Genomic DNA, 12,710 nt, shown 5'->3' on the forward strand with positions numbered 1-12,710 from the left:
CTCGCTCACCCTCCTCCTGCTCCTCCCTCCCTCCCCCCTAATCAACCTGCATCGCAACCCACAGATAATTCACGTACTCGAACCCAGCCCGCGCCGTCACCACCTCCATCCCATTCCGATCCACCTTGACCACCTCGGCTCTAAGCCGCTTGACCGGCTCCCTGGTCGACTCGAAGGCATTCAGCGCGAGAAACACCTTCGGGGCGCGCGTGAACATCCCCTCCTTAAAGGTCACAGGATGACGATCCTTGACCGCACTATCCAGGACATAGCCCATGCACACCTTCTCTCCTCCCAGCGTATTGAGCGCAAAATACCCCAGCTGCAACTCCGCCAGCGACTTGCGAATGTCCGGAAGTGTCCACTCGAACTTGTTTGTCGTGGGGTTTGTGACCTGCGGTTGGAATTTTACGGGATCGACGGTGCCATCTTTGAAGCGAATGGCGCGGATGAACAGGTGGGACTGGATCTTGGCGGAGGCGGAGAAGGGCGGGGTGAGGGTGGTGGTGTATCTGGGCGGCTGTTTCGGGGCGAGGTTTTCGGCGGTCAGGGACGCGGTAGACATCCGGATGTGGGGGCTCGTGGTGGCGTAGGCGAGCCATCTGGTCTGCAGGGCTTTGATGGCGATCGACCCGGTCGCGGTCATGGTGAAGCTGTTCGTTGAGCAGCGTGTGATGGACAGCCCTATGTCTGGCGCGGGACCTTCGTACTCCAGTTCCGTGATGCCGAGCATCATGTTCGGTTTGGCGGATAGTTCCACGTCGAAGCTCTGGGTGTGTTCGAGGGAGATGCTTGTCTTGGACGATTCGCAGTCGATCCTGGAGGTCAGATTGATATCTTCTGTTGCGAGAGTTTTCAGTGAGGGGTCATGCTGAAGCAGTTGCCGGCTCAGCCGTTCCAGCTTAGCGGACATGCTATTTTCGAGGGGGTGGGGTTCGTTCGCCTGCGGCGGACTCTTTGAATCCACCGGTTCAGATGGCTCCGTCGCCTTGGATTCGCCGTCCTGCATCGCGGGTTCATCTTCCTTTGGAACCGGATCAGTCTGGTCTTGCGACGGCTGGGGTTCGGTCTGTGGATTGTTGCCCTGGTCCGGCGCCACGGGATGGACCCTACTCAGATCCCTTAGGACGCTGATCGTATTCGTCATTTTCGCAATACTTTCCTCTTGCGACTCTGCTTTCTTTCTCGCTTCGTTCAAGGCAAATTGCAGCGATCGGTTGTTCTGGCAGCGTGTTAGTCCCAGCTTAGGGCAGGGGCGGCTGTGGCCTGGGGTACTCCGCTTACCTCCTCGATAACATCCATGGCCGCCGTTTTCTTGCGCAGCTGATCTTCGAGAGCCTTTACTGCGTCGTGAAAAAGCAGTGCTGGGGGAATGACTGCCTCCTGGCACAGGGGAATGCCATTAGACTAAGTTCCAGCAGCAACAAGACTGGGTGGGACTCACGGAGAACAGCTGCTTGAAAATCATCGAACCGAGGAGCTGCCAATAAGGAGGGAACCGAGCAATGGCTCCCTCCTGCGATTCAATCGACAACTAGGCATGTCGCGTTCAGTACCGCCTCCGTACCAGAATCTATGAATGCATGCAACTTACGTCCTTCAAGGCCTGATGCCCCGGGAGCGCCAGCCTACTCCCAATCAACGTGGCGATTGCCGCATCAAACGGCCCAGCGGCCAGAATCTCCGACACCGCCGCAGCGCTATCTTCCGCACAGAAACCCTGATCCGTGATGTGGCTGATACTCTTTACGATGCTATCATAGTCCCCGCCACCACCGACTGGCGCACTCTGCTTCTGGGTAGCGCGGGGGCGAGAAGCCATGGATTCTTTGAAGCTATATGATTTCGACATACACATCAGGACTCGCCAAACAAGATGGAAGAGAAACAGGATTTTTCGGATAATTTGTACTGGCTGGTCTTACACTGAGTCCACTTCGAGCTCGATCATCGAGGCATTCATCTTCATTACCTCCAACCCGGCCGCGCGTGTACTTTCGCCGAGATTGTGCTTGATCTGCGAGAACAACGCGTTGTTGAAGTCGAACTGGCATTGGCGGAAGGTGAAGTTAAAATCGGCCGATTCGACCTTGCTCTTGGCGAGGGTGAATCTGCTAAGTGAGGCGTCGGTGCGGAAGCTGATGACGCGGATGACTATGGTAGAAAGGAATGGTTAGTGTCTGGGGGATGGGATCTGATGTCTCTTTTCGTCGTCGCAACGTACCCGGCTGTGCTGTTTCCAGAGCGGACTCGTACTCGAACCGGGTCAGCATGATGAAATACTGCATGGTTTGTTCCTTGTTCTCCTTGGCCACCGTGAGCATGCCGTTCGCAATGCTGTCGAGCGCCGAATGCAGAGTACCCATGATTTTGCCGGGGACGTGGAAGCCCTCGAGCACGGTTTTGAGGAGGGTCGTGTGAAGCTCGATCTTCGTGCAAGAGACCGATTTGGTCTGAACCTCGTCGTAGGTTTGCGTTACCCTAAAGGTCTGGTCAGCTAAACCCATAGCATTGTCTCCACGTAAGATCAAGGAGAGTGACACGGGGGGTAATAACTACCAGTTACAAGCACGCATCACATAATCAAAGACCATGTTCTTATACTGCGACCTCTTCGCCTCCGCAATCCCCGTCGCATCAGCCGGCAACTTGCCCGCGTTGATCTGCTGCTGCACTTTGGCCGCAGAGAGTCCATACATCCAGCACTGCCAGTCGCGGACATTCTGCACCACCTCCGTCAGCTTCTCCTTCGCCTCGCCGGTCAGCTTCGGCGGGAAGGTGACGAAAAACGTCGTCTTAATCTCATTCTCCGTGTCCAGGTTCTCGTTCGCCTGGCGCAGCAGTTCCTCGTTGGTCTCCCCGCCGTTCTCCTTGGCGTAGGCCCCCACAGGTAGCTTTTCGGGTGACTGCGTGCACATTTCAAAGTGTCTGAGGGATTCCTTTTGGAGCCGCTCGAAGTGCAGGTTTGCGTTGGGCAAGGGGAACTTGCCTCTGTACTGTATTTGTTGTTTTATTTTTGTCAGAATCTGTTCGGTGGCTTCGCGGTCGGGGTCGTTGTGCTCTGGGCCGTGCTCCAGGAATCGAACCGTCTTGGCTGCTTCTTTGCGCTTTCTGGCACCGTCGTCTGTCTGGTCTGGTGTTTTGTCCTGTGCTTGGGCTGTGGAGGGGATTCGCGACGGTGTCCGCGAGTCGGCCCTACCCGACGCAGGCTTCACAGGCTGAGAGGATCCTGTGCCTTCTAGAGCTTGGATCGCCCGCGCTGCTTCTGTGCGCTTATCGGATGCCCACAGACTGGTTCCTCCGTCATTGCGACTTGAGCCTGCCTGAGAAGTTGTACCCTGCAACGTTCGAATCGTCTCAGCTGCCTCCGTGCGCTTATCAGGCGCCCACAGGCTGGTCACCCGATTATTGCCAGCGGGCTTATGAGTGTCATCCAACGAACTCTCCTTCCCCTGCGGAGAAGCCTCAGACGGCCTGTTTCGGGCCTCTTTGGTACCAGGAAGACTAATATATTCCAGATTCCTCGTGCCTCGCACCTCGGGCGCAGCAACCCTCTTCGCGCCCGGGGACAGCTGCTGCGTCTGTTTGATCTTCAGCGCCGTCGTATAGTCGGAGAACAGGTTACCGAAGGCACCGATGGCAGATCCAGCATTTGGATGGCCTCCATCGGTATGGATGCCGACTGGATTGGAGTGTTGTCAGTCATAGCTCACGGAGAGATGGCTTGCAGGGACATAGAAACATAAAACAAAACCACCACTCACTCGGAACCAATTTGCCGGATCCCATGTCGCGGAGCACAGGCGAGCCCGACTCTCCCGCCTCGGTGTCAATGCGGTAATTCAAGTATCCATTGGTGGACAGGTCGATGTCGGTGGTATCCCAGTGCTCGTACATCTCGTTGCCGGAGTGGAGGTCGCCGGGGTATCCGACCACCCCGAGGCGAACCCCGGAGGCAGACCGCGGCGTGTCCTGCGGGAGGAACGGTTCCACGTCGTCGAACGGTCGCTCGAGTTTGATCTATACGCACGAAAGACAGGTATTAGTTAGCCACTTATTACTTTCCCCTGGATGACTATCACGCCTTGGGACACGACAGACTCACAAACCCCACGTCATGCACCGTGTGACTCGTCTTGATATATTCTGCCGGCGTCACAGCAATGCTTCCCAGTCTCATCTGACACGAATTCCTCTGTAGGGCTTGCTCCTCCGGTCCCTGGTATCCGATATACGCTTTGACCGACTTTAGATATCCGTTCCTGGTATCGTAGAGACAATGGCCCGCGGTCACCACTACATCCTTGGCGATGAGCCAGCCTGTCGCGATGTAGTTGTGTCCTTCGTTGCGGGAGAATCCCATGAAGAGCTTGCAGATGGCTGGTGCCGCGAGCAGATAGATGTCAGCAAAGATTCCAGCTTCTGTTCATCGCATCCGGAAACGACCCGCCGGGTGGATGTGCAGGTAGGTAACACAGACCTCGATATTTGCCATGTGGCTGGAAATGTTCCGGAGAGACTTTGACGCGCCGATCTGCGCCCCAGACCGATAGACACTCGGGGCGCTTGGTTAGGACGTCTTTTTTGAGCTGGTCGGGGGTTTGGAGCTCCCATGCTGCGATGACGGTTCTGTAATGGTCTCAGGGTCAGTACAGATGTGATGCTGTCTTGTGAGATTCATCGCTGGTCTCCGAACTTACTGGTTCAGACTATTGATGTAGTAGATATCCTCGACCAGTTCACCGTTTGCCGGGTCATTTTGCTCTGCGTCCTTCTGGAGGGTTCCGTTGGTAGACCGATTCCCGCTTACCGGGGCAGGATTGTCCCACAACGAAGGCATAGTATATTATCCGCAGGCCGTAGCCCTGTTGAGCAAAAGAAGCAGGCGTGAAGGGTGGACAGAGATGTGCGGGCGCTGCTTATCAGAGGAGAGAGGGGAAAGAAAACAAAAGACCTCGCGATTTCCGACCGGAAGGACCGCCGATATGAAAGGATATCTCCTTCCTCTGACAATTTCTGACTCTTTCTGCCATGAGTCCTTTCGAGAAACTCCAGCCGACCATGATCCATGATGGTTCCGGGCCGCGCGGCATGTTTCGGATGTCACGCGCGCTATCTATTCCATTCTGCAGGAGGCAGCGGGGGCGTGATACGGAGTCTCCGAAGGCGAGAACGTTTTGGGGCTGAGCTTGTTCTATAGCGCTGTGGCAACATCAGTAAGCGGGGAGAGGGTTTGCAAATGGCGGCTGTCGATCGGTTATATCTACCCCGGCGGCGGCGGGACCCACCCTGACGTTCGATAACTCGCTGCTAGTAAATCACTAGTTTGGAATGCTTCAGCTGGGATTGTTTGCCACTTGCACTTTGGACTTACGGGCTTTTAAAATATGGTTGGCGGATATCAAGTATTGCCTAGCATGAGTTGGGGGGAAAGGTGGGAGAAAGAAAGCAGGCAAATATAAAGCTAAATAGCCGAAACCGCGACGCGATCAAATTGGAGTATAAGCTACAGACCATCCATAACCCTCCCTAATGACCAGCAAGAGAAGTGGAGCATTAGACCTCCTCCTCCATTCCCTCGTCCTCCTCCAGCTCATAGTCCGAATCATCCTCCTCCTCCTCCCCCGGTTCATAGTCCGAATCATCCTCCTCCTCATACTCTTCCTCGCCCCGAAGCAACAAAGGCAACGGCGCCTGAAACCCAACTCCCCTCCTCGTAGTCGACAGAATCCCCCCCTGCAACTGCACATCAGCCATAACCCGCCAATCCCACGGCTGAAGCTGCGCCGTCACCGGGGCCCACACCCCGTCATTGTAATACGCGCAGGTCTCCTCCTTCTGAAAATGCGGACACAAGTGATCCCAGAACCACACACTCAGAGTCGGAAAAGCGCAAAGCAGTCTCACAGCGGCCTCGAGACAATTGTTCAGCTGCAGCGCGGCGCACTCCGCCCCGTGCCTATCCGCACGCACCGTACAAGGAAGATCGAGATCCCGTCCACTCTTATCCCCTGTTCCGTAGCCAAGGAAGATATTCATCTTCCAGTCCGCGATCGATTCCACCGCCCAGGTCAGCCACGTGTCGTAGTTGACGACGTTCGCGTCCCAGGGCAGATGGAGGAGGGCGGCGTCGGGTTGCTCGATCCCGAGCTGCGTGGTCACTTCGACTAGGAATGCGAGAACCTGGGCGCGCGTCATCTGGCCGCGCTGCATGGTGGTTTCGATGGCTTTAATGATGCGGTTCCGTGGGATGAAGTGTCGGTAGGTGCGTTGGATGCCCATGGCGGGGTGTGAGTTGTGGATGCTCACCCAATTTTTCGTCGCTGTCCAGTTGAAGGGTAGGGTGCGTTGGTGTTGGAGACGGACGACGATTTCGGTGTCGCACCATGTTTGAGAGGGCGGGTTGAAGTGGTTGGCTGTGTAGGAGGATATCATCGTGGTGGTGGGTTGGTGCTGATGAGTAGGTAGTAAGTATACAGGAGAGGCAAGGTGGATGGAAAGAGATGGAGACGTAGCGTATACCGATTAGAAGAAATGTAAGATCGCGTCTTTCTTCGACTAGCGCTGAGGAGGAATAAATTTATGGTCGTTTTATTCCACCAGTCCACATCCGCTTGTGTGCAGTCCCCCCCCCCCGGGCAGACCACCTAGGCACGTCGGCTATCTTTGCCCCGAACATCAGGCATGTCTAAGGGTGGCACAGGGGAGCTGGAGTACACACCACAGTCAGGGTATCGGTTTCAACCACGTACCTGTCCCCACATGGCGCAATCCAAGATTTCAACATTTGTTATCCGCAGCTCTTCCCGGGCCATCTTCCCATCCTTTATTGCCGCAACGGACTGTACCAATCAGCGTTTACCGCGCCTTCAGCGAAGTCTCCAAGTAATCAAGTCGAACAGCAGACATAACTCAGAAGTTTGGTGAATAAAACAGCACCTGAGTATATCATATATCCCCTTCACTTATATTACACAATGTCACCGGTGATCTCTCCATAAAGGGGATGACAGAAATAGTCTCTGTGACAGTAAAAAAGGAACAAAGGAAGTGAACCTGTGTATGCAATTCTTCCTTGTCATTCTTCTCCTCTACGAAAGAAGCACATACGACCATAGGGTGTGGAGAACAGGGCTTCCCGTCCGCTCAGCCGTACTTAAGCCACACGCCGGGAGGTTAGTAGTTGGGTGGGTGACCACCAGCGAATCCCTTCTGTTGTATGTATCCTCTTCTTTTTTGTCCTCTTGAAAATCCAACCTTTTGATTGTTTTTGAGGCCCTCAAGAGTGAAGAATAGAGTCAGTTAGGGCTGAAGCGGCCGCGGCATTATCTGTGTCACGTTGGTGCGGGCTGTGGCTGCAGTTCGGGTTGGCACGCGATGGGTTGTGCGACCTTGTCGATGGCCTTGATCTTATCTTTCTCCGACAGTGGGGGATGTGAACCATTTTCTATCTGGTATCTGGGTTAACAAAATTGTCCTTCCACTTTGTCTTCAAGGGTAACTGACCTTGAACTATTGAGAGGTTCCGTTTTCCTCTTCCCACAATCCAGGTGTACTCGACACTCGACACCTTTCACTCATCCTTAAGCCGTAGGACCAGACAAAAGACTTTCACCGCTTAACATGATCAAGCAGCCCCAACGACCTCACACACGGCCAATTCTCGGCGTTCTCAATGTCGAGGAGCTGGGCAACCAGATCCTCATTCCTCTCCAAAACCAGACGACAATCCCTCTCCGCCTTGCGCAATCGATACTCGATACGCGCCGTGACCCGACCATCCGGATTCATCTCAAACGTCACACCGGGGGGATTTCCCCCCTCCGCACTCCGATACCAGTACAGCAGCTCCTGTTTCATGCTCTCCTCCATGAGATCCGCATTCAGAGAAGCGCTCATAAACCCTTCTATCGCGCCCCAACTTCTCATCATAGCGATGCCTCGACAGCGAATCCGATAGTCCGGACACCGGATGGTCGCCACGTTCAAGGCGGGCACGATCTCATGATGGACGGTGATGGTCGGCGACTGGCTGGGGAGTTTGTCCATTGCCGTCTCGGCGGCGACAATCACCGCCTCGCATTCCGGGGTCAGAGAGTCCGGGACCGGGCGGGTTTTGTCGTACAGAAACAATTTGGCGGCCAGGAGGCTGTAGAGGGCCGAGAGGCGAGTGATTTCCGCCTCGCGGTAGGCTTTGCGCTGCGTCGGGTCGTCGCTGGTCGTGGGGGTGGTGAAGGAGGAGGTCCCGTATGTGCGGTCGCAGAAGTCCGCGAACAGCTTCAGAAACCGCGTGAAGTACCCCACCAACAGGAATTGTCTGCACTGCAGTGTTGGGTAGATGAGTTTCATTTCTGCCTCCGAGGCGTGCATGCACTGCGCTACGAAGATAGAGGCGGTGTTGAGAAGCGGCTTCAATACCTGGCGGGCATGCTGTAGACTGGTGAAGCTCTCGAGGTAGTGGTTGTAGGGCTGCTCGAAGACATATCGGGTGTCGACGTCCAAGGGGTCTTTGATCCCGAAAAAGGCAGACGCGCCCTGGAGGGAGAGGAACGTCTCGCCCACGCAGCGCTCTATCGCGCTTGGAGAAGTCAGGACCAGCCCCATCGCCTGTCGCTGCACTCTCATGCCGCGGAGAATCCGCAGTCCGCTCTCCATATGCACGATCGCGGTGCCGAGTTTTCTGTGCAGCAGCTCGCACATCACGAACAGCAAACAGCAGACCAGGATGACGGTGTGGAGCGTCGGATCATTCGACGCGCGCCTCTTGTTCAACATGGCGAATGCCCGTCCCGCCTGCTCAATCGCAAACTGGTACCATTTATTCTGCGTACCCTTCCGCCCCAGCAGCAGCCGCCTGCTTCCCCCAGGAGGCCCTCGTGCCGCAATCTCGTACGCCTGGTTCACTGCCCCCAGGGCAACCACTCCATGGAACACGGCCGGCTCGCAGTAACACAGCTCGAGAACCAACTGCTGCCACAGCGGCGAGTCAAAGAACGTCACCAGCTGCGGGACAGACTGGTGCTCGAAAAAGGCCAGACACCGTCCCTCGTCCGAGGTCACCTTCCACTGGAGCTTGGATGTCACTGCCCGGCAGATCTGCGTTACGCTGGCGTTGCGAGGCGAGTTCGGGTCCGATTTGCCGGAGTCTCGTGGGACTCGGTATAGCTCGTACCCTTCGCATTTTCTTCCCGTTCGGGTGCAGTTGTTGCATGCGTTGGGGGATTCGTCGCATTTGATGCGACGGGCCCTGCGCCTCCTGAGTAAGGTACTTGACCAATACCAGTACCAGTAATCGGGGGGATGGGATGCGATGAGATGGGATGGGTAGACTCACCGACAGGTCCGGCAGCCTGTCCGGGATCTCTTTGTGTAGATCTTCTTTCGCGGCTCCGGTGACATTGGCATGGTCAGGTCTAGTCTGTCTGCGTCTGAAGTGGTGACGCTAGCTTTGTTGCGAGAGTCTTGAATCGGTTAGAAAATCGGAGTCGAGTGTGCGTGATCGGCCGTTTAAGTACCTCGAACCCCGCAGATTTAGAGGGAGGCTAATCTAGCCAGGGGATACCGTTAGTACCGGGGCTAGGGTTAGCCGCACGCCGCGTGGCCTGGCTGGATGCCCATCGCGATCACTGGATCTTTCCAGCAGAATTCACTCACCTTCAACTAAAATCCCTCAGACCGCAACCTTCCAAATTCGTCAAATCAAGCCAAATGCGGTTGAAACCTGACCACTTTTTTTTTTTACCTTATGATCTCCCCATGAGGCGACCATATACCTCCGAGAAGACGCAGCCCTGTATTATCCACATCAGCCTCACGGCTAGCAGTGGGGCCAGGAGTAATAGACGAGCCAGCCAATAGGGTTGCATCCGGGGGACGTTATCTCCATAGTCCATTCCCATAGAGTCCAACAAACGAAAAATATAATTAGCCTCACTCACTCCTTCTTTTCTCTCGCGAACTCGGGATCCGGAATGGAACACGGATCGGGTGGAGTGGAGGATGTTTGTCCGATTCTCCCTCTCTGGCTCCCGCTCCTATCCACATTCCACAGGCCACCACCGACTGGCCTCACACCAGGAAAGGGTCTTCTGAATCCTCACAAGTCACAACTACCCCGAATCCTCGAAGATAATCTTCATACCACACACCTGACGAATATTAATCCCCTCAAGCAGACACACACACACACTATACTAACTCCCCCAGATTGAAGGCTGGAGGTGATACGACGTCGTAATAGCCTTTCCTGCAGTCATCCAGCCAGCGCCAGTCAGCCCTATGCGGCTCTCAACCTTTCTGTTCCTGGCTCTGCATGCAGAACATGCACGACCTTTCCTGCACACCTTAAATGATGATCACGTTTCCCAACACGTGGTAGATACCCGCTTTACATCGGCATTTTCATCATCCACGGGCCGTTGCGGGCTGTGGGGGGCCAGAGATACATGTACTAGTCCGTGCACGAGGTCTAGTCTGCACGCAGGTATGTAAGCGCTTGGCTGATTTAGTTGTCGGGGAATGTATCAGCCGCTGCGTGGTGTAAATGTATGGTGATTGGGTAGCCCTGTGGGTTGTAGATTGCTGTTAAATGGGGATGAGCTGCGAAAGAGATTGGTTCACGGGTTTAGGATGTATTTATGTATGTATGCAAATCTTCTGGTTCTGTTGGTTCTTGCCAGGCTTTCCGCGGCCGCAATGTGCTTGGTACCGGGAACAATGCGGGGTGGATAGATAGAGATATATCTCGTTGATTGTGGTGGGGAATGACCATCGTCAAACCATTCATTCCCCGCCAACCCTGGACTCGGGTGCGGGTGCCGCGCGGGAGAGCCGTCGCCGCAGCCCTACCTAGGATCAGGAACCAGTAACCAACATTCTTGACTTTTGTAAATGTCAGATGAAGAAACACAATTTCTTTCTCCTGACATGCTCAACTCCACTAAAACAGATCTACATATCATTCTAGAAAGTCGATTTCTACTGATATATTCACCAACCATCACGTGACTCACTACCCCACTTCCGAGGCGGGGATCCACCGTGAATTTTCACCAGGGTTTCTCGGACGTCATCCCAAACCGTCAACTCCCCAACACAACTGACGAGTATACCCGAACCACAACTCCGGTGTCAGGGCATAATCAACCTGGGTGATTTATTGGAATTTAAATCATTCTCGGAGTCTCATCTCCACCTCAGGCTATCCATCCACTTCACCCAGCCACCACCACCACCACCATCATCATCATGGCTCCTCCACCCGAGCGCGTTGCGAGCATCATGCTCTCCTGGCACACGCTGGACCTCGTCTCCTGCACCACCCTACAGACCCTCTGGGCGGGCTACGGCCAGATCTGCGCCATCACGGCGCGCGCCACCACCGACGCGGCGGCCGCGCATCTCAGCGCGGTCTGCGGGGTCGAGTCCGCAGCCACAGCCACAGCCACAGCCGGGAGTACCTACCCGCTCATCCTGAAACTCATCTCCCCGCCGCGACACAAAAGCAGCAGCAGGGAAGACGAAGGCCACCTCCGGAAGATGTTAAGTTACGAGGTAGAGCAGTATTTCTACTCCGACGTGGTTCCGCGCCTGGGCGAGGAGATCGCTGTGGCGCAGTGTCTGGCTTCGACGCGCGGGATGGAAGGCAAGGATGGAGAAGAGGAACTGCGTGGGTTGATGGCGACGGTGATGGTGGATCTGAGGCCGAGGTTTCCCGTCGCCGGGGGGAAGAGGAGTGCGCTTGATCGGGTGCAGGTGTGTGGGGCGTTGGAGTGGTTGGGGCGGTTTCATGGGCGGTCGTGGGGACTGTTAGGCGGGGAGGGTGGGTTGGGGGGGTATGTTCTGCCGCCGTTGGAGGAGGTGAAGAGGAGGAAGGACAGGACGGGGATGGAGTGTGGGAATACTCTGTGGTTGAATGGTGGGTATACGTACCTTGCGACGCGGAGGAAGGAGTATGCTTCGTTGGTTGAAGATGTTGACTCGGAGTGGTCGGAGGCTATGTGTGTGGTTGTGGAGAGATCGGGGATGTCTGTTGCTGAGATGGCTGCGTTGGTGCTCACCCCGTGCGGAAGGCCGGTGGAGTCGTATATCCATGGCGATGTCAAGTCGGAGAATCTGTTCACGACGGAGAAGGGAGATGAGGTGGCGTTCTTTGATTTTCAGTATGTCGGGCTGGGATTGGGGGTTTGTGACCTGGCGAAGCTGTTTACATGCTCTGTGCCGATTCGGATGCTTGTTGACGATGCTCATGAGCCATTGCCTGAGGCGCTGGCGATGTGTGATGGTGAGAGGAGGCTACTGGAGCGGTACCGACAGAGTCTGCTTTTGGGTCAGGAGACGGATCGGTATGAATGGGATGCGTTTAAGCGACACTGGGAGACGGCTCTGGTTGATTGGTGTCGGTTCCAAGCATCCTGGGGATTCTGGGGAAATACGGAGTGGTTGGAAGCCCGGGTGAGGTCGATATTGAGCGACCGGGAGTGGAGAGATTGGCTGCATCGGAATGTTGACAGTCGTAAATAAGATATTATATACAATTATGAGTTTTTGTTACCCCTTTCATGATTCTAATACTTGTATTAAGACTAAGAGCCCTTTAACGGTGCTATAAAAAACTTTACTTCGAGTATGGTCGAATATACTTGAACTTGTCTTATGCTCAACACCAGTCGACTAGCTTCCAGTTCCATCAATCAAACCCTAACTCAATA

The 12,710-nt window shown here is 55.0% G+C and overlaps 4 protein-coding genes across 4 annotated transcripts; 1 reads left to right on the forward strand and 3 right to left on the reverse strand.

Annotated features, from left to right (window-relative positions):
• Positions 1 to 37: 37 nt before the first annotated feature.
• On the reverse strand, positions 38 to 4,840 carry BO70DRAFT_422329 (uncharacterized protein; the record flags this gene model as incomplete). Its single annotated transcript, XM_025547559.1, has 11 exons — positions 38 to 1,222; positions 1,285 to 1,407; positions 1,445 to 1,534; positions 1,595 to 1,835; positions 1,926 to 2,154; positions 2,225 to 2,481; positions 2,560 to 3,682; positions 3,765 to 4,020; positions 4,106 to 4,380; positions 4,481 to 4,629; positions 4,701 to 4,840. 11 exons carry the CDS (start codon positions 4,838 to 4,840, stop codon positions 38 to 40), a joined length of 4,068 nt encoding a protein of 1,355 aa, XP_025400951.1.
• A 716-nt stretch (positions 4,841 to 5,556) lies between these two features.
• On the reverse strand, positions 5,557 to 6,571 carry BO70DRAFT_427738 (uncharacterized protein; the record flags this gene model as incomplete). The annotated part of the gene is made up of 1 exon (XM_025547907.1): positions 5,557 to 6,571. Exon 1 carries the CDS (start codon positions 6,433 to 6,435, stop codon positions 5,557 to 5,559), a length of 879 nt encoding a protein of 292 aa, XP_025400952.1. The 5' UTR covers positions 6,436 to 6,571.
• A 653-nt stretch (positions 6,572 to 7,224) lies between these two features.
• BO70DRAFT_209935 (Zn(II)2Cys6 transcription factor domain-containing protein) lies at positions 7,225 to 9,465 on the reverse strand. The gene is made up of 3 exons (XM_025538652.1): positions 9,335 to 9,465; positions 7,507 to 9,247; positions 7,225 to 7,451 (listed from the first exon to the last, which is right to left on the reverse strand). The coding sequence occupies exons 1-2, from the start codon at positions 9,403 to 9,405 to the stop codon at positions 7,612 to 7,614; spliced, it is 1,707 nt and encodes a 568-aa protein (XP_025400953.1). The 5' UTR covers positions 9,406 to 9,465; the 3' UTR covers positions 7,225 to 7,451; positions 7,507 to 7,611.
• A 1,620-nt stretch (positions 9,466 to 11,085) lies between these two features.
• BO70DRAFT_333123 (phosphotransferase enzyme family protein) lies at positions 11,086 to 12,522 on the forward strand (the record flags this gene model as incomplete). Its single annotated transcript, XM_025540954.1, has 1 exon — positions 11,086 to 12,522. The coding sequence occupies exon 1, from the start codon at positions 11,248 to 11,250 to the stop codon at positions 12,520 to 12,522; it is 1,275 nt and encodes a 424-aa protein (XP_025400954.1). The 5' UTR covers positions 11,086 to 11,247.
• Positions 12,523 to 12,710: the final 188 nt, after the last annotated feature.

This window comes from Aspergillus heteromorphus (genome assembly GCF_003184545.1).
Source record: "Aspergillus heteromorphus CBS 117.55 chromosome Unknown BO70scaffold_7, whole genome shotgun sequence".
NCBI lineage: Eukaryota > Fungi > Ascomycota > Eurotiomycetes > Eurotiales > Aspergillaceae > Aspergillus > Aspergillus heteromorphus.

Bases quoted from the DNA above. Each gene is read 5' to 3' on its own strand.
- BO70DRAFT_209935 (XM_025538652.1), bottom strand. From the start codon at position 9,405: ATGCCAATGTCACCGGAGCCGCGAAAGAAGATCTACACAAAGAGATCC. The intron at 9,248-9,334 runs GTGAGTCTACCC...CAGGAGGCGCAG, and splicing joins ACAGGCTGCCGGACCTGTCG to GGCCCGTCGCATCAAATGCG.